Genomic DNA, 21,932 nt, shown 5'->3' on the forward strand with positions numbered 1-21,932 from the left:
GACCACAACTTCAAATAACCACACCCTCATTACCCGAGCCGCTGTTTCACCCTTCTCCCATGTAGTTGCAAACACTGAAAGATGCCCTCCCATTGGTCAGCACCTTATTTTCCAGGTTCCTGGCCTCCAGCTGCAGAACTGCTGACCTTTTATCGTTCATCTCTTCGGCTACAATCTGAACACAAGGGTTAAAAAAAAGTTTACATTAGAATACAATTCTTATCAAATTTTCACAGGATACTCTAAAACAGTTTTCTTCAGGGAGTTACTTGGAAAATGCAGGGTCAGCAGCAAATATTTCCAATGCACAGCCAACACACATTAGATACAGAGTAAAGCTCCTTCCAAACTGAAACATGAACAGCTTTTCCAAAGGACCTGAAGTATTGAGTCTGTTTCTCGTTCACAGACAGAGTCCTGCAGGACAGAAACAGGCACTTTGACCCACCATGTCCATGCCAACACTAATCCAACCTAGCAGCATTAGGTCCTTATCCTTGCATGCCTTGCCTATTGCAGTGTCTGCCTAAATGCCTCTTAAAACTTGCATATGTCAGGGGTTCCCAATCTTTTTTATGCCATGGACTCCTAACATTAACTGAGGGGTCTCTGAACCAAGGTTGGTAATCACTGGTATATGTATACAATTCCACCACTTCCTCTGGCAGCATGCTCCAGATAGCAACCTCTGTTAAAAAAAAAAATTGTCTCAGACCCCCTCTAAGACTCCTTCCTCTCACCGTAAACCTGTGCCCAGTTGTTTTGATACTCGTACCATGGGAAGCAAGCTCTATCCATACTTCTTACTTTACATATGTCTGCGAAGTCATCCTCCTGCCTCCTTTGCTCCAGGGAAAATAAACCTAGCCTATCCAATCTCTCCTCACAACTAATATCTCCAACCTCTACAACATCCTCTTCAGTACCTTCATATCCACCCAGTGAGCAGAGCAACCTGACCAGTCATTTGGAAAGTTGCATCATTACTTCCTACATACATACACACACTCACTCACTCTATGCCCCGATCCATGAATGCAATCTCCTTTGCCACCCTACTGCTCGTGCTGTAACTTTCAACAAACTATGGACTTAAACCCCACTGTCTTTCTGTTCTTCAGCATCCGTTAATGTTCTCCCATTTACTCTACACATCCTACTCCACCCAGCTTTCTAAAATGCAACATCTACATAGAAATAGAAACTTAGAAAACCTACAGCACCACACAGGCCCTTTGGCCCACAATGCTGTGCCGAACACATACTTACTTTAGAAATTACTTAGGGTTACCCATAGCCCTCTATTTTTCTAATTTTCTCACACTTATTATGGTCAACTTCCATTGTCTGATGTATATCCTGCCATACCCAGACACAATCTTCACTATCCACATCACCAACTGTCTCATTGCCCACAAATTTACTGATCACACCTCCTGCAATCAAGATTTTTAATTGGCATTCCTCAGCACAAGTGTAAACAACAAAATGACTGTTACTCTGGATCTGATGCAACAAAAAAAAAATCACAGTAAGCAAAAAGAGCATAATAAAACAATTAATACCAATGTAAAAGCAATCCTCTAAAAGACAATGTAAAAGTAACTGCTATACATTAACTGGTTTTATGTACATAAACTGACACCGGCTCATGTGCATGTAGTGGTGTCGAGGGACAGTGGAATGGCTCAACAGCTGGAGCTGTTGATCAGCTAATACCTCACATTCAATTATTTTTTATTTAAGAGATACAGCGTGGAACAGGCCCTTCCAGTGCCACCCTGCAACACACCTATTTAACCCTAACCTAATAACAGGACAATTTACAATGATCAATTAACCTACTAACCAGTACATCTTTGGAGTGGGGGAGGAAACCGGAGTGTGCAAGAAAACGAGGAAACCCACGGGTTCCTGAAAAGAATGCACAAACTTTATAGAGGACACTGCAATGGAACTCCAAAGACCAACACCCCGAACTGTAATAGGATCATGCTAACTACGTTACTGTGGCATGGTCAATATTCCACAGGCACCTTCTGAATTTTAGCGTTTCCAGCATTTCCTGCAGTTTGTGATTCTCCTTCTAGGGGAGGAACAGTATGGGTTGCGTATAGAGTAAAGCTCTCCCTCAAATGTCCCAAAACTGCTGTAGGAAAACCTCCCAGATGAAAGATTTTTCTCATGCCTTAGATTTCTAGTTCATTTTGTGTGATTGGCTAACTAGATTTTACCCTTTATTAATGTAATTGAAACTGGATTCACTCCTGAATCACAATAGGCGGTATCAACTTCTGATTATATAGTCAACATATTGATTTTAGGTAACCTACTGAATTATCTGATTTCCATGTTGTGCCAACAGCAACACTTCTACACAAAGTCACTTGACTCAATGTGAACAAGTTGAATTGGAACTCATCGCCACTGATGGCTATGAAGGCCAAGTCATTGGGTATATTTAAAGTGGAGATTGATAGGTTCTTGATTAGATTGTATAATGGTTACTTTCTTTGTGGTTTGAACTTCCTCATGCCTGGCTGTATTTTACACAAGTACCTATGTATATGCAATTGCTTAGTGTGTCCCATAATGATTATAGTTCTTCATATTATTCTGGAAACTTCTTGGACATTGCATTATTTGAATAGGGGCTATCTGATTGATTAACTCTTATCTACAAATTTGAAAATGAAATATGTTTTCTATGGTATAAGAGTCATTACTAGGCTCATCCTACTGTTTCCAACTCCTTTGTTCCCTTAATGCTTAATAAAAACTATTGTAAAGCAACAAGTTTATGTCTCATTCTTGGCTTTTGAATAGATCAAAAACATCAGATTCCAGCAGGTTCTTGATTAGTCAAGACATCAAAGGTTACAGGGAGAAGGCAGGAGAATGGAGGTTGAGAGGGATAATGAATGATGGAATGGCTGAGAAGACTTGATGGGCTGAATGGCTTAATTGGTGGTGGGGATTGCAAGAACAGTGTAATTTTACTTACAGTGATGCTCCCTTTACCAGCCAACTTTCCTTTCTTCAACTCAAGGGGTCGAGTGAATGTTTTACTTGACACAATCTGTAAAAATGAGGAAGATGTTTAATAGACTGGCCAACTTATCAACCCTAAACCCAGACCCCAGAACTCTGCATCAGGACAACACTACAGTCATTCCTCCTTAACACTCCTGTAGCAATATCACTGTCACAAGCTCTTAACATAGCCCTTCAAACATTTGATTTTTCTGCTAAATGAAACAATGTTCTTCCCTTTTCATATACTTTGTTTTGTTGCTTTTCTCCTGGATCATTTTCATTGATCAGTTACAATTTATAATTGATTGTGTGTCAAAGAGCTGTTGTGATATGTCTAGCGTGGGTAGTGCTTGTCGCTCTCAGCTTTCAATGCTGCCTAGCAGTTTCACGAAAAGGAGAGCCGAATGCCCAAGTCTCACCTTGCCAGTATACAGCCTCTCTTCGCTGGCGACACACAAACACTGAACTCCTTTTGGACTCAGGATGGACTACAGAGGACAGGGAGGAGGTCTGGCCCCTACACACGTAGCACATAGGCCCACCGGTGTGTGGAATTGCCCCGGTGATCCTGAACCAGATCCGCAGCTATGGTAAATAGTCCCACTGCCTTGCTGGCAGCCTCGGGAGAGACGACAGCTACAGGAGTAAACCCAGTCAGAAAATCCACAGTGCAGCCCCTCAGGAGGTGAACACCCTTCCTGCAGCCAAGCTGGTGCCAAATGTATTGCTTTGCTTTCCTTTGGACTACACTGGTGAGGCCGAGAGGGGGATCTTGACAAATGGGCATCCCAGGATCTCCCTACGTTCCACCTAGGCTTGTGCCCTGGAGTGGTCACTCCAGTGCCAAACTCTCCGTTGTCCTTCAAGCCATCAATCAATAATCGACGTCCTTTGCTTCTTACTCTGCTCCCCCCACCCACCAGAAATGATGCCCTATTCACTACGGAAATATTCTGTCATTTAAAAACCATCCTCTGGATTTCTTTGCTTCCAAGGGAGCAGACATAGTGCTTCAAATCTCATCTGCCATCTTAACATTACCTAGCAAAGCCATCCTTCTTACTAGACTGCTGGAGACAGAACGTTGAGTTCTCCAACGCTCAGCTTCAACCTGTTAACATAAAACAATAAAGCACAGTATACACAATGCTGCGCTAAGCTGTTAACCTACTCTAAGATCAATCTAATCCAGGGATTTGCAACCTGGGGTCCAAAGACCCCTCGGTTACTGGTAAGGCTCCGAGCATGAAAGATTGGCAACCACTGATCTAACCTTTCCCTTCCACATAGGTCTCTATTTTTCTATCATCCATCTGCCCATCTAAGGTTTTATTTTAAAATGTCCCTCTGTATCTGTGTCTACCACCACACCGCCAGTGAGTTCCATGTACCCACTATTCCGTGTAAAAAGCAACTCTCACAACATCCCCACTATACTTTCCTTAATATTATGCCCCCTCATCGTAGAGGAGTAACAAATATTTACCGCATGTTAACTCTCCATCCTTGGCCCAGAGGAACCATACAAAAAATAGGGAACTGAGAGCAGGAGCTCGGCACATTCCAGGTGCCAAGCCCGACACCGCACCCGGCTGCGATGGTCACCCAGCCAATCCCAGCCGGAGCTTCCTCACAGGGAGCAGGACAAGGTAGCCTTAACCACCGGTGAGCAACAGTGCAATATACAGAGCAAGTCACCTGTCCCAGGGTACATTCCACACCTCCCAGATAGTCATCATCGTTCAGGGCAGAGGATTTATTGTCGATATCATAAATGCCGAATTTCAGTTTCTGCACACGCTCAAAGAAATAATCCACCTCCAGCTTCTTTGCAAATTCAGGCTTCTGGCAGTTTTTCACCCTTTCAGTTCGGTCTAGCTGTTGGGAGGATAAAAAAGTTATTAAAAATTAGCTTTAATAGATTCAATTAGCTTTATTTAAGTTCCTTGGGGTCAATATCACAAATGATCTGACTTGGTCCAACCAAGCAGAGTTCACTGCCAAGAAGGCCCACCAGCTCCTTTACTTCCTGAGAAAACTAAAGAAATTTGGCCTGTCCCCTAAAACCCTCACTAATTTTTTATAGTTGCACCGTAGAAAGCATTCTTCTAGGGTGCATCACAACCTGGTATGGAAGTTGTCCTGTCCAAGACTGGAAGAAGCTGCAGAAGATCGTGAACACAGCCCAGCACATCACACAAACCAATCTTCCATCCTTGGACTCACTTTACACCGCACGCTGTCGGAGCAGTGCTGCCAGGATAATCAAGGACACCCACCCAGCTGAAACACTTTTTGTCCCTCTTCCCTCCGGGAGAAGGCTCAGGAGCTTGAAGACTCGTACGGCCAGATTTGGGAACAGCATCTTTCCAACTGTGATAAGACTGCTGAACGGATCCTGACCCGGATCTGGGCCGAACCCTCCAAATATCCAAACCTGCCTCTCGGTTTTTTTGCACTACCTTACTTTTCATTTTTCTATTTTCTATTTATGATTTATAATTTAAATTTTTAATATTTACTAATTTTTACTATTTTTAATATTTTTTAAATATTTAATATTTGTAGTCCAGGGAGCAGAAAGCACAGAATCAAATATCGTTGTGATGATTGTACGTTCTAGTATCAATTGTTTGGTAACAATAAAGTATAAAGTATGCATATCAACACAGAGTGAAGTGCGTAGTTTGCATCAACTACCAAATCTGAGGACTGTGCTGGGAGCAGCCCTCGCTTCCAGTACCAACGTAGCATGCCCACCTGTTACTAACCCTAACCTTTCGAATGTGGGAGGAAACCCACACAGTCACGATGAGGATGCAGACAGCGGCGGAGAATGAACCCCAAATGCTGATGCTGTACAGCGTTAGATTAACTGCTATTGTGCCACCCTCAACAATATCTACTAGTTTTCCAATATATCCTCGTTATAAAGATGCCACTTTGCAGATTTATTCTGGACTAAAAGGGATTCAATCAAGTCATTTTTTTTGTCTTGTCAGGAACTCTCAATTCTGTCATATACCTGCAAATCTCTGTAAAAGTACAGCAGAATAACCAAACTGCAGTACCCCAATATGGTCCAAAAGGATAAGAATTTTTAATTTTATTCCTTTTGAAATACATTTTGGTGCTTGACTGACCTTCTTACAGATCTTATTAACCCTTTCCAAAGTGTTAGTCCACACTTCTTTTACATAGCAGGGAGGGGCCAACATCCCCTAACCTGTAACACCAAAGCAGTCACTCTTGATTGAGACTAACTGCTAGAGTCTACTCACCCTCCCAATTTCCATTAGATTTCAGCTTATATTTCAAGTCCCCATTTTTGTCCATATAAAACTTGCAACGATTTCTAGAATAGGCATCATCCCCTCCACCCACTAGTCCGAATATCTAGGTGAAAGAGCAATGCTCATAGGTAGACTAATTGCAGAATAAATTATACTTTATCACAACTGTGTTCAAAAACTCTTTAACACTTAATGACAACAACAGGAATTCTGCAGATGCTGGAAATTCAAGCAACATACATCAAAGTTGCTGGTGAACGCAGCAGGCCAAGCAGCATCTATAGGAAGAGGCGCAGTCGACGTTTCAGGCCGAGACCCTTCGTCAAGACTAACTGAAGGAAGAGTGAGTAAGGGATTTGAAAGTGGGAGCTTCAGTTAGTCCTGACGAAGGGTCTCGGCCTGAAACGTCGACTGCACCTCTTCCTATAGATGCTGCTTGGCCTGCTGCGTTCACCAGCAACTTTGATGTATGTTATGTATGTTGCTTAACACTTAATGAATTGCTTTTAAACTACCGTCGTTATTGATGTTGGTGAAGGATTACAAATACCTGGGAATACGAATTGACAATAAACTGGACTGGTCAAAGAACACTGAGGCTGTCTACAAGAAGGGTCAGAGCCGTCTCTATTTCCTGAGGAGACTGAGGTCCTTTAACATCTGCCGGACGATGCTGAGGATGTTCTATGAGTCTGTGGTGGCCAGTGCTATCATGTTTGCTGTTGTGTGCTGGGGCAGCAGGCTGAGGGTAGCAGACACCAACAGAATCAACAAACTCATTCGTAAGGCCAGTGATGTTGTGGGGATGGAACTGGACTCTCTCACGGTGGTGTCTGAAAAGAGGATGCTGTCCAAGTTGCATGCCATCTTGGACAATGTCTCCCATCCACTACATAATGTACTGGGTGGGCACAGGAGTACATTCAGCCAGAGACTCATTCCACCGAGATGCAACACAGAGCGTCATAGGAAGTCATTCCTGCCTGTGGCCATCAAACTTTACAACTCCTCCCTTGGAGGGTCAGACACCCTGAGCCAATAGGCTGGTCCTGGACTTATTTCATAATTTACTGGCATAATTTACATATTACTATTTATGGTTCTATTACTATTTATTATTTATGGAGCAACTGTAATGAAAACCAATTTCCCCCGGGATCATTAAAGTATGACTATGATGTTTAAGAATGTACTCTAGTCAATTTACAAACTGACGCAGAATGTCATTCAACAAATTATGATAGCAAGCAGATTACTGTGTCAGTTGGCCTGTTTTGATGTACAGTCATTAACTAGTCCAGTTTGCCCATCACCCCTTTCCACACCTCATACACTGCCAGTTTCATTGGCAAACTTTTCATTTGGAGTTTCTACAAAGACATCCACACTCAACACCTTTGAGTCTGCTCTCCCATTCCATCATGACTGATTTTATTATCCCTCTCAACCCTATTCTCCTATCATTTCCCTGCAACCTTTGACACCCTTACTAATCAAGAATCTATCAATGTCCACTTTAAATATACCCAATGACTCTCCGTCTCCACAACTGCCTGTTATAATGAATTCCATAGATTCACCACCTGTGGCTATAGAAATTCCTCTTCATTTCAGTTCTAAAGGAGGTTGTGCCCTCTGATGCTCGACTCCCCAACCGTAGGAAGATGGACAGCAACAAATGTAACATTGACCTCTGTGGAACTACTGAAAATAGTTCTCGTCACTGAAACCCTTGTTGACTTGGAAGGTGCATTGGTACAATGTAAAGCCATAACCCAACAGCAGCCAATTCAAACATACTGATATCTGTCAGAGGTGCTAGGGTCCTCGGCTCAGGTAGCAGGACTCTACTGTAAATTACTACTCTTTGCTTCCAATACCTGGTCTAATCCTGGACCCACCTTGCCACTTTGATTCCATGGGTTTACTTTTCGATCCAGTCTACTATGCAAGGCTTTGATAAGACTTCATTAAGGTTAATGATTCTCCATTTATAAATTGGCAGATGACACTGTGTTGGTCAAAATCTCAGATGGAGAAAAAGAGATGAACAGGAATGCCAACAGATTGGCTGGTCGAGTAGTGTTGCAATAACAAGATTGCACACAACATCAGTAAGATCAAGGAACTGTTTGTGGACTGCAGGATGGGGAAGTTGAGAAAACACACACCAGTCCTCATCAAGGGAGTTAGTGGTGGAAAGGGTGAGCAGCTTCAAGGTCCTGGGCATCAACCCCTCCAAGGATCTGCCCTGGGCCCAATATGGTGATATCATCATGAAGAAGGCATGCCAGAGGCTCTTCTTTGTTAGGAGCTTGAGGAGATGTGACAAGTCACCAGACATTTACAAATTCCTACTGATGTACAGTGGAGAACAAGGACTGGTTGCATCACAGCCTGGTACAGAGGCTCCAATGCAGAGGTTTGTAGACTCAGTCTGTTCCATCACAGGCACAACCCTCCCCACCATCTATCTCCCCGAGGATATCTTCAAGAGGTGGTGCCTCAAGGACCCTCAGCACCTGGAACTCAGCCTCTTCTCATTACTACCATCAGGGGTACAGGAGCCTGAAGACAAAAAACACCCAACAATTCAGGAACAGCTTCTTCCCTTTTGCCATTAGATGTCTGACTAGTCCAATGGTCCATAAACACAATTCCATTTTTTGCACTATTTATTTTTCTAATTTATAGCAATGTTGTCTTTACACTGTTCTGCTGCAATAAAACAACAAATTCCACATCATGCAAGCTAGAAATAATAAAGCCGATTCTGAATAAAATCTATACAGGCTGCATCAAACAACATTACCTCCATCCAGTGGTCACCGGCCTCGGTGTTTTGAAGTAAGACACACAGTGGATCAGACTTTGAACCAACATCTTTGTCCATCAAATTCTCACAGGAAATGGTCAACTGCACTTTTGTCACACACTGCGCCATCTGGAAAAAATAGAAGTTCCGTGTACTTAAAGCATTTTCTTTACGGAGCATACAGTCACATGGCCAATTCCCATTCACCCTGTTGGCAATGCACACCCGTAGATAAGATTCAAATCTGTTTATTGTCATTCTTCAGTACACAAGTGTAAAGGAGAACAAAATGATTTTTACTGAAGATTCAATGCAGCATAAAAAAACAAACACAATAAATATAAAACCCAGAGAATCGTCAGATTAAGAATTGGACGAGGTGTACTTTGCATTGTTTCCTGCAGATGAGTGAAAAGAATTGACAAAACAATTGCCTGAAAATGCCAGCCTGTCACTTTATATTGTTTAGTCCTAAACTGTAGCCACATCAATCATTTTGCAATCTGACAAATAAATCAGCTCTGTTCAGAGAATTAAGGGAAGGAATTTCATTTGAGCAGCAGAATTACACAAAAGCCAAAGATTCTGCAGATGCTGGAAATCCAGAGCAACACACATAAAGTCAGCAGGTCAGACAGCATCTATGGAGAGGAATAAACAGTCAGCATTTCGGTCTGCGACTCTTCATGTGTGATACTAACACGGCTCCTCATTAATGCTTACTTCCAAGACACAGCAAATACTTTGTTCAATTCCACAGTAGGTCCATCTAACTCAGCTCCAGAACATGATGAATCATCAGAATGCCCCAGGCGACAGTGACTGGCTACCAACACATGCAGAATAACTCTATAAGCCTCAAAGGAAAATTAAACTATTATGTAACTCTTCATGTAGACAGTACATTCAGTTGCTAAAATTTCTCTTTGGTGAGATCCAAATAACCTTGCATCTCAGCTTGCCTGTGTAGTTTATCGCATGCCTTGTCACACAGCCACTTATAGCTCATGTTCATATTGAACCCAACATTTCAAAAACACACTACTGGCTCCCCAGTGTTACAGTTCAACTGTCAAAGTGCTCCTTCCATAATGCCTGCCATGTTTTCTCCTCAATAAGAGCTTGAATAATTTACTCGATCGGAAAGTGATTTTCTTCACAAAATCTCATGGAGATATTGCAACCACTCACCTAAAAGGCTAGAGAACATTACCTCCCAAGTCTAAGCTTTATTATGTAAGGGGATTAAAGGACAGGTAAAATGAAAAAGGCAGTGCTTAAGAGCCTGAATGGCCCTCGTTTTCCTTCTTCAAACAATTCAAGAGCCTGCAGTAATTCAGGGAACCAATCCTGCAATACAGTGTTGGATTGGACAGTATAATTGTTATTTTCCTTGTTTAACTTCCTTCAATAACCTACCACCCTCCACTTTAAACATACTCAATGATTTAGCCTCCACAGCCGTCTCTGACCATAAATTCCACAGATACATCACCCTCTGGCTAAAGAATTTCCTTCTCATCTCTGTTCTAAAAGGAGATCCCTCTGTTCTGAGGCTGAGCCCTCTGTCCCAAACTTGCCCACTACTGCAGCATCTCTCCACATCCACAAATCCAATCTTCATGTATCTGCAGACTTGCTAATTATATACCCTTCAGGCAACTTAGACACCAACAGGCAATAGAGACAATAGATAATAGGTGCAGGAGTAGGCTATTTGGCCCTTTGAGCCAGCACCGCCATTCACTGTGATCATGGCTGATCATTCACTATCAGTATCCAGTTCCTTCCTTATCCCCATAACCTCTGATTCTGCTATCTTTAAGAGTTCTATCCATCTCTTTCTTGAAAGCATCCAGAGACTTGGCCTCCACAGCCTTCTGGGGCAGAGCATTCCATATCTCCATCACTTTCTGGGTGAAAAAGTTTTTCCTCAACTCCATTCTAAATGGCCTACCCCTTATTCTTAAACTGTGGCCTTTGGTTTTGGACTCATCCATCAGCAGGAACATGCTTCCTGCCTCCAGTGTGTCCAATCCCTTAATAATCTTATATGTTTCAATAAGATCCCCTCTCCACCTTCTAAAGTCCAGAGTATACAAGCCCATTCGCTCCAATCTTTCAACATATGACAGTCCCGCCATCCCAGGAATTAACTTTGTGAACTTACGCTGCACTCCCTCAATAGCAAGAATGTCCTTCCTCAAATTTGGAGACCAGAACTGCACACAGTACTCCAAGGTGTGGTCTCACCAGGGCCCTGTACAGCTGCAGAAGGACCTCTTTGCTCCTATACTCAACTCTCCTTGTTATGAAGGCCAGCATAACATTAGCTTTCTTCACTGCCTGCTGTACTTCCCCATGCTTGCTTTCAGTGACTGATGTACAAGAACACCTAGATCTCGTTGTGCTTCCCCTTTTCCTAACTTGACTCCATTTAGATAATAATCTGCCTTCCTGTTCTTACCACCAAAGTAGATAACCTCACATTTATCCACATTAAACTGCATCTGCCATGCAGCTGCCCACTCACCCAGCCTGTCCAAGTCACCCTGCATTCTCTTAACATCCTCCTCACATTTCACACTGCCACCCAGCTTTGTGTCATCGGCAAATTTGCTAATGTTACTTTTAATTCCCTCATCTAAATCATTAATATATATCGTAAACAGCTGCGGTCCCAGCACTGAACCCTGCAGTACCCCACTGGTCACCACCTGCCATTCCGAAAGGGACCCGTTAATCGCTACTCTTTGTTTTCTGTCAGCCAGCCAATTTTCAATCCATGTCAGTACTCTGCCCCCAATAACATGTGCCCTAATTTTGCCCACTAATCTCCTATGTGGGACTTTATCAAAGGCTTTCTTAAAGTCCAGGTACACTACATCCGCTGGCTCTCCCTGGTCCATTTTCATAGTTACATCCTCAAAAAATTCCAGAAGATTAGTCAAACACGATTTCCCCTTCGTACATCCATGCTGACTCGGACCAATCCTGTCACTGCTATCCAGATGTGTCGTAATTTCATCTTTTATAATTGACTCCAGCATCTTTCCCACCACCGACATCAGGCTAACCGGTCTATAATTCCCTGTTTTCTCTCTTCCTCCCTTCTTGAAGAAAGGGACAACATTAGCCACCCTCCAATCCACAGGAACAGATCCTGAATCTACAAAACATTGGAAAATGATTACCAATGCGTCCATGATTTCTAAAGCCGCCTCCTTAAGTACCCTGGGATGAAGACCATCAGGTCCCGGGGACTTACCAGCCTTCAGACCCAACAGTCTATCCAACACCATTTCCTGCCTAATATAAATTTCCTTCAATTCATTCATTACCCTAGGTCTTTTGGCCACTATTACATCTGGGAGATTGTTTGTGTCTTCCCTAGTGAAAGTACCTGTTCAACTCGTCTGCCATTTCCTTGTTCCCCATTCACCCGCTTCTGTCTTCAAAGGCCCAATTTTGGTCTTAATTATTTTTTTCCTTTTCATATACCTAAAGAAGCTTTTACTATCCCCCTTTATATTCTTGGCTAGTTTACCTTGGTACCTCATTTTTTCTCCGTATATTGCCTTTTTAGTTACCTTCTGTTGCTCTTTAAAAGTTTCCCAATCCTCCCACTCATCTTTGCTGTGTTATGCTTCTTCTCTTTTATTTTTATACTGTCCATTACTTCCCTTGTCAGCCATGCCTCCCCTTACTCCCCTTAGGATCTTTCTTCCTCTTTGGAACGAACTGATCCTGCACCTTCTGCATTTTCCCCAGAAATACGTGCTATTGTTGTTCCACTGTCATCCCTGCTAGGGTATTGTTCCATTGAACTGTGGCCAGCTCCTCCCTCATAGCATCATAGTTCCCTTTGTTCAACTGTAATACTGACACTTCCGAGTTTCCCTTCTCCCTCTCAAATTGTAGATTAAAACTTAGCATATTATGGTCACTACCTCCTAATGGCTCCTTTACCTTGAGGTCCCTGATCAAATCCGGCTGATGGGTTAGAGAGGGAAATGTGGTTCTACTGAAGGTCAGCAAGTCAAATCACCTTGGACTTCAACAAAGATATTCAAATCTATATAACTACGCCATGCTTTTTCAAGATAGCAATGCCGGCAAAAGGCAATACCCCCAGACTCCAAGGAACGGCAACACACTAAAAATCTGTTTTCCAAAGTCTTTGACATATTAGACAAAGCCAAAGGGAAAAAATATCTACTGATCATTTTGCTCCAGAATGGAATAGTGCGAGTTGGCGCTGCTGCCTTCGCCACCGCTGCGATGCCTGGATGTGACATCCACAAAGACTCCTGCAATTACACACATACACACACAAAATGCTGAAGGAACTCAGCAGGTCAGACAGTATCTACAGAGGGGATAAAACAGTCAACGATTCGGGCCGAGAGCTTTCATCAATTACTGGCCCAGACCACTCAAAACAGCAGCTCCCACACCAAACAGGAGCGGGTCCCCTGCAGCTTCCCAATTTGGAAGGTATTGCAGTTGTTTGAGGACCAGGTCCCTCCACCCCAGCCACAGCACTGTAGTACTATACTTCCACCACACGGAACTGCAGCAGGCGGGGGCGCTCACCCTCCTCCCGACACACAAACGGGGAAGGTCAAAATTGCTGAATTTACAAACAGGCCCCTATTCCAGGAACTAAAAAAACTCTCTCCTCCTGTACACTGGACACGATGTGAATGACCTGGATAGATTTCAGTGTCCAGAAACATGGAAAAAGTTCCGCTGTTTTTACTGAAGCAAACACAATAAATGGGTGCTGCAAGCCAGAGTTACAGCAGTGGCTCTGGACTGAGGGTACGGTGCTACACCTTTACCGTCATACTGCCCCCCCCCCCCACCACCACCACCACCACCACCACCACCACCACCACCACCGTACAATGTAAAGCTACAGCTAGTGCAACAGGCTAACAGTAGCATTATATTCACCTTGCTCTCGCCCTTCCTCAAATTCCAGCAGCTTTCGTTACTGTCGAACAGCTCCAACCGAGTTATAGCCGCCTCCTGCAGTGATTGGCTAACTATTTGCAACCGTGTAGGTTATTGAGCCACGTTGTTGTCAATCACAAATCAACGCACAAATCTGATGAATGGAACTAATTTCCGTCTGGGTGGGGAAGAGAAGCTACTGCAAAACCACCGCCCAGCGCTGGCTCCAAACAGAACTGCATTGTGACGCCCTAACTCAGTCTCAGTGCTAACTTTCTCGTTAGTTTTCTCTGGAAACTACTTCCTGTATCAAAACCAAAACCAACAACTTGCTCTACAGACAATTTCGCCGAAGTTTGTAATCAGATTGTTAAAAGTGACTTCCAGGTTATGCAATATAGTTCCCCTGAAAGCAATAACCTATCAGACAATATCAAAGTAAATTTATTATCAAATTACATAAAGTCACCATGTACGGCCCCGAGATTCATTTTTGTGCTGACATTCACAGTAAACACTAGAAACGCCAACAGAATCGATTGCAGCCAAAAGTATGGACAAACAACCAATGTACAAAAGACAGCAAACAGTGGAAATACAAAAATAATAATAATAAATAAGCAAAAATATTGAGAACATGAGATGAAGAGTCCTTGACGATGAGTCCATAGGCTGTGGGAACAGTTCAATGATGGGGTGAGTGAAGCTGAGTGAAGTCATCCTCTGATTCAAAAGCCTGATGGCTGAGGGGTAATAACATTTATTGAACCTGGTGGTGTGCCTCCTGAGGCCCCTGTACCACCTTCCTGATGACAGCAGTGAGAAGAGAGCATGGCCTGGGTGGTGGAGGGTCTTTGATAATGGATGCTTTGTGTAGATATGTTCAAGCAGCCATTCCCAAACTGGGGTCCACGGGCCCCATACTTAATGATACTAGTCCATGGCATAAAAAAGGTTGGGTACCCCATTAAATTGTGGGGAGGGCTTTACCCATGATGGACTGGGCCATATCCACTTCTTTTTGTCGGGTTTTTCCTTGAACGTGGCAAAGTCCACTGACTTGAATCAATCCCATAGCCACTCCTCTGCCTTCTACAACCACCTCTTTGTTGTCCTTCTCTCTGGAGCCTTGATCTTTAGCTTCTACCTGTCTGCAGGTAGGAGGACAACCAAGTGATCAGATTTCCTGAAATGTGGAATGGTAGGAAATCCTTATTGTGGTATAGCGGTGGTCAAGTGTTAGGACCCCTGGTGCTACAGATTTTATGTTGATGATCACTTACCATTATGGCATTCCTGTCTGCACTCTATCAAAGATAGTCAGTCAGTCTTCTCTAATTCTTCCAACATGTTCACTCCTAGGAACTTAAGAACTCTCAACCTCAGTATCACTATAAACAGGAGCATGTGCACCATGTCCCCTTCCTGAATTTACGACCAGTTCTTTTCACCTGCTAACCTTAAGGGAAAGGTTGTTGGCCATGACTCCATCTCCTTCCTGTACTCTGACTCGTCATTATTTGAGATACAGTTCATTGAGGAAGGGTATTGTTTGCAAATTTGTAGATGGAGTTAGAACCAAATCTGGGGCCACGCAGTCATGAGTGCACAGGGGGCTGAGGATGTAACCTTGTGGAGCACCAGTGTGGAGAATAATTACAGCAGAGATGTTGCTGCCTATTTTTACTGACTGTAGTTTGTTGGAAATCAAGGATGCAGTTACAAAGGGGAGGTGTTGAGCTCCAGGTTTAGGAGTTTGGAGATGAGTTAGCTTGGAATTACAATATTGACAACAGCTGTAATCAATAAACAACAGGTGTCTTAACTGTTCCCGGGCCAAGTCTTGGGCATGGGACATGGCATCTTCCTTACATCTGTTTCAGTGGTAGGCCAACTGCGGTGAGTTAAAGTTGGCTGGGAGGCTGGACTTACTGTGCGCCGTGGCCAGCTTCCCTTGGCACTTAATGATAGTGGACATCAAAGACACCAGTCATTAAAGCACATTACCAACGCTCCCTCTATTTTTTAAGCTGCACAGACCAACCACTGTGCTGAGCAAGACATTTTTACATTGCCTGAAAACTGCACGGCAACAGAAGGCTATGTGCACAGGGGTATTTCTGTTACTGCGCAATCACGCAGCTTAAAGGGAACACTGCCCAGTACCTTGTTTTTCTTAGGATGATAGTGCTCTTTTTAAAGAAGATTGAACCTCAGGGATTTGGAAGTGTTTAGCAATGGAATAGAAACTGGCCTTTCGGTGGTTTACACTTTCAGCCTGTTGTATCTTCTTTCCAATGGTGGGGGGGGGGGCGTGCTGGGAGAGACGACCAACTGGTCTAATTCTGCTCCTATTGTGGTCTCAGCGAGAATGTGGGCGGGTGGGATCGTTGTACTACTGAGGCAGTGACACTTGAAGACGAAGTCCATGGAGGTGAGGCTAGTTTCTGTGATGAGCTGAGCTGTGTCCAAAACTCTGCAAGTCTCAGGCAGAGAGTTATTATCCATACCAAGCCAAAATACTTCCAGATAGGATGCTTCCTGTGGTGTATCGATTCAAAATACTTCCAGATAGAATGCTTCCTGTGATGTACCAATTCAAAATTGGTGCTATGTAAAGAAGATAATTCATGATCCCAGGTTTCATCCCACATTTACTTTTAAAATAAATACCTACTGGTGAGGGTGACAGGAGTTGTGTCAAATTTCTTTAGTCTCCTGATGGAGGAGTATTAGATAGATTGATGCATACTTTATTGATCTCAAAGAAAATTACAGTGTCTCAGTAGCATTACAAGTCCACAGATTTACAAATATTAGAAGGGAAGAAAGAAAAATAAATTACCTCAAACATTCTAATGAGGGGGATCCTCAGCTCCCCAGCTATAGGTTGACTCATTATAGCACCTAACGGCAGAGGGCAAGGATGACCTTATATAGTGCTCTTTGGAGCAGAGCAGTTGTCTTAGTCTATTACTAAAAGTGTTCCTCTGTTCAACCAAGGTTGCATGCAGAAGTGAGAAATATTGTCCAGTATTGCCAGGATTTTCCATAGGGTCCTTTGTTCTACCACAGCCTCCACTGTGTCCAGTTTGACTCTTATAACAGAGCCAGCCTTCCTAATTAGTTCATTGAGGATGTTGGCATTGCCCCAGCACCCCACTGCACAGAAGATTGTACTGGTGACAGCAGACTGGTGGAACATGCGAACATTAGTGGGTTACTCTGTCTTATATGCCTTTTGCTCTTTTACATCTGTGCCATTTGGGAAGAGCTTTCCAATTAGTCCATCTGCCCTGGCCATTCTCCATATCCCCAAAATCAGTTCCACATGAAATATTCATCCAACTTCCTTTCAAAATTAATTTCGAACCTGTTTCCATTCCACTCAGGAAGTTTGTTCCAGAACACAACAACACCTCAGTCAATATAAAGACAAGAACATGAGAAAATCTGTAGATGCTGGAAACCCGAGCAACACACACAAAATGCTGGAGGAACTCAGCAGGCCAGGCAGCATCTATGGAATAGAGTACAGTCAACATTTTGAGCTGAGACCCTTCAGCAGGACTGGAGAAAAGATGATGAGTAAATTAAAAACTGAAGGGGAGGAAGGCACATTATTGGAAGTTCGAGAAATCGATGTTCATGCCATCAGGTTGGAGGCTACCCAGATGTTGTGGTAAGGTGTTGTTTCTCCAACCTGAGTGTGATCTGATTGCAACAGTAAAGGAGGCCGTGGATTGACATATGGGAATGGGAATTGGAAGTGGAATTAAAGTGGGTGGCCACCTGGAGATCCTGCTCCTTCTGCTAGATGGAGCATAGCTATTCCCCATCCCCCCCTTTCCCTTTCTCCAGCCCTGTATCTCTTTCACCAATCAACTTCTTACTTCTTTACTTCATCCTCCCCCCTTCCTGGTTTCATCCATCACCTTGTGTTTCTCCCTCTCTTCTCTTCCCCCCACCTTGTAAATGTACTCATCTCTTTTCCCTCCAGTCCTGCTGAAGGCTCTCGGCCTAAAACGTTGACTGTTTACTCTTTTCCATAGATGCTGCCTGGCCTGTTGCGTTCATCCAGCATTTTGTGTGTGTTGCTTGTTATAAAGACAAGAGATTCTGCAGATGCTGGAAATCCACAGCAGAACACAAAATGCTGGAAGAACTCAGCAGGTCAGATAGCATCAATGGAAATGAATTGGCAGAAGCCAAAATAAGGTGGGAAGGAGTACAAACATACAGTAGGTGAAACTTCACTTCACCTACTAGAAATCTCACTGCTGAGATAAATAACTGCTGGTCACCAGTAATGAAAGTTTTGTGGCAGATTCATCATCAGGTTCAATTTAAAGTCCAAATTCTGGTTCATCGATTGAGTCCTTTGGATTCCAGTGATAAAACCTCTATTTCTGCAGCTCAGAGACACTTGTCTGGATTCCCTATATACTTTAATACCTTTCACTTTACCCATCCATCTGTCTAATTTCAAGTAATAGTTTTTGCCTCAGCCACTAACCCTGCAAGCTATACAACTGGTATAGGAGTGAAGCACAATAAAACCAGCACCTAGGCTACTGCACAAATGGTCAAAAGATATAAAACAGACAAATAGATGCAATTAAGCTGTGTTGGATGGCTGGTCTGAATGCATTAAGTGTAATGGAACCATCAGGTTTCCGGCCACCAGCAGCACATGTACTGAGTGGCAACTGAAACATTGACTCATACATGCATTGGAGAGCCACCATGGCCTGCCCATTCCATCCACACTCACATCCAACCCCTAAATGTGGGTTGTTGTTTGACTTTTGGCCCGCTAGTTATTGGCTAGATTTCCTGGAGTTGATCAGTCATAGTCTCAACAAGCTCTAAAGCTACCACTACAAAACAGTTCTTTGATTGACGTAAAGCTCTTCGTGATGCTTCTGGGATGTGAAATACCAAAGTATAAACCTTACCCAGCAATACAGAAAGTGAGCAGGAAGCAATGTTACTAATTAAACAAAAGGATCACCTGCCTAAATCTTCCAACAGACAACCACCATCATAAAAAATGTACAAAAAACCCAATGAGCTGTTTTTACCTTCACTGCCTTTGATCAGGAGAAAAATCTGTTGAGAAGCACTGGAATGTCCAAAGTCATACCTTTGTCACTAACCCATTTATTCCCAGGGCATCATACTTTTCTTTCCTGCAGACAGTATTGGAAGCAGAACCAGTATCGGTCTGCCTGAAGCCTGTGAACTTTTACATTGTACACTGGGCTTCTGCCCTACACCCTCACAAATATCATGATAGCCAACACTTATCACTCATCTCAGCTCATCTGTTGACTGGAGTGAGTTTACAAGCAAGACTAGAGTTCAGGACTTTGGCACCCGAGAGCTCAATACCATCTAGTCTGCTAATATAAAGTTCTCAATTGTGCCCTTTATGATCTTGCCCTCTATCTCCACCTCTGAAACCACCCAAGGATTTTGTAAGCCTCCTATTCTTCTCTTGAAAATACCTCATTTCCTTTGCTGTAGCATTGGTAACTGTGTCTAGAGGAGCTTGGGCACAACATCTCAATTCTTTCCTTCAACAGCTCACTCAAACATACCTCACTGAATATCACAGCTCCCCACATCCCTGTGAAGCACATTAAGTTGGTTTTGCTAAATGACTGGCTCATAAAAGCTTAAGAAATCTATAAGACCACAAGATATAGAAGCAGAAATAGTCCATTTGACCCATCAAGCCTGCTCCACCATTTTATCATAGCTGATTTATATTTTCTCAACCCCAGTTTCGAGCCTTCTCCTCATATCCCTTCATGCCCTGACCATCAAGAATCTATCAACCTTTTTCTTAAATGTACGAAAGGACTTGGCCTCTACAGCCACCTGTGGTAACAAATTCCATAGATTCACCACTCTCTGGCTAAAGAAATTCCTCATCTCCACACCCTCTTTTCTAAGGCTGTGTCCTCTGGTCTCAGACTCTCCCACCATAGGGAGTATCCTCTCCACATCCACTCTATCAAGGCCTTTCACCATTTGATAGGTTTCAATGTGGTCACCCCTCATTCTTCTGAATTCCAGTGAATACAGGCCATCAAACACTCTTCATATTCCCAAGAACCTTCTCCCTAGTAAAGGCAGCTTCACACCCTTCTGACCCGACACTCTCAAATTTCCATGATACTGCGAATGAATTTCAATGAGTCTTCCACAGTGAAGACTGATGCAAAATACTGATTCAGTTCATCTGCTATTTCCTTGTCCCCCATTACTACCTCTGCAGCATCATTTTCCAGCGGTCTGATATTCTCTTTCACCTCTGTTTTACACTTTATGTATCTGAAGAAACTTTTTGTACCATCTTTAATATTATTGGCTGGTTTACTTTCATACACCATCTTTATGTCTGTGTTATCCAAATAGCAACTATCCTAATTCTACTTCTTTGCTCTCAGGCACAACCAAAAAGTTGCATCTCATCCACATATATTTCAAACGTAAGTGCTTGCCCCCTACATTCTCTCAGCTAGCATGCTCCAGACCTCCATCACTCTTTGGGTGTAAACAAAATCATTCCTCTTTCTGCTCCAGTTCTTCCATTGATCTTTCATTGAACAAGAAAGCAGCACCCATCATCCAGGCTATACTCAATGTTACCATTGAGTAAAAGGTGCAGGAGCCTTAGGTCCCACAGCAGAGGTTCAGGAATAGTGATTACCCTACAACTATCACCAGGCTCCTGAACCAGCATGGTTAACTTCACTGACCACAACACAGAATTAATTCCACAACCTATGGACTCACTTTCAAGGAGCATTCCAATGAGAATACTGTTCTCAGTATTAGTTATTTATCATTATTATTGTTTGTATTTGCAGTTTGTCTTCTTTTGCTCATTGGTTGTTTGTCAGTGTTTGTGTGCAGTTTTTCATTGATTCCATTACGTTTTTGTTCTACTATGAGTGCCTGCAAGAAAATGAAACTCAGGGTAGTAGATGGTGACATATACGTCCTTTGATAATACATGAATTTTGAACTTAAATCAATGCCCATAGATTAAGATCTCATGACTCCTCACTAACACTTATTTTGTTTGTTCCTAAAACAAACCCATTTTTTCCCCACATAACTAAATCTCGTTAGTTTTATTTGATTGAAGTAACGATGAAGTGATTTAATTGCTGATCATGTATGGCATTTCCGTTTCCACGGCCACTTGTTAAGTATTTCAAACCTGTGTTGTATCAGCTTCCACTGAAGTTGAATTTGAGTCATCACTTCCTGTTATAACATTACTTGGATTTACGAGTTGCCACCTAATACTGGTAACTAATCACACAGCGTACAGTAAATACTTCCGGACAAATGCCACAATGGTTATCTTAGTCCAACTGCACATCACAAGGTACTGACCATGACACAGTAAGTCGGTTACCTTTTACAAACTACACGCCAGGGATCTGAGCACAAACCCTAGATCAACCCTCCCATTATAGCACTGAAAGCACGACATTTGGTCAAAGCCAACATCTTCAGTATTAGACATAAAAGCAGAGCTACTCTCAAGTAAAAGGACCCAATGAAAAGGAACAGCCCACTCACCCATCTTGTTTCTCAATCCATTTTTACCATCCTGACTTGGAAATATATCAAACACAAGGGATTCTGCAGATGCTGGAAATCCAGAGTAACATACAGAAAATGCTGGAGGAACTCAGCAGGTCAGGCAGCATCACTCTTCCTTTCCAGACCTGATGAAGGGTCTTGGCCCAAAACATTTGACTGCTTATTCATTTCTATAGATGCTGTCTGACCTGCTGAGATCC

The 21,932-nt window shown here is 43.0% G+C and overlaps 1 protein-coding gene across 6 annotated transcripts in view; it reads right to left on the reverse strand.

The window, feature by feature from the left end:
- LOC134342632 (copine-3-like) overlaps positions 1–21,932 on the reverse strand; it is an 82,401-nt gene that overhangs the window by 19,368 nt on the left and 41,101 nt on the right. For 5 of the 6 annotated variants that reach the window (XM_063040989.1, XM_063040992.1, XM_063040988.1 and 2 more), the window contains 4 exons: positions 9,142–9,273; positions 4,735–4,914; positions 3,005–3,079; positions 104–175 (listed from right to left, as the gene is read on the reverse strand). In XM_063040989.1, coding sequence (XP_062897059.1) covers positions 104–175; positions 3,005–3,079; positions 4,735–4,914; positions 9,142–9,273 — 459 coding nt within the window. Of the gene's footprint in view, positions 1–103; positions 176–3,004; positions 3,080–4,734; positions 4,915–9,141; positions 9,274–14,103; positions 14,193–21,932 lie in introns of those variants that run through there. The other variant, XM_063040990.1, reaches the window with a different exon arrangement.

This window comes from Mobula hypostoma, chromosome 2 (assembly GCF_963921235.1).
Source record: "Mobula hypostoma chromosome 2, sMobHyp1.1, whole genome shotgun sequence".
Classification (NCBI taxonomy): domain Eukaryota; kingdom Metazoa; phylum Chordata; class Chondrichthyes; order Myliobatiformes; family Myliobatidae; genus Mobula; species Mobula hypostoma.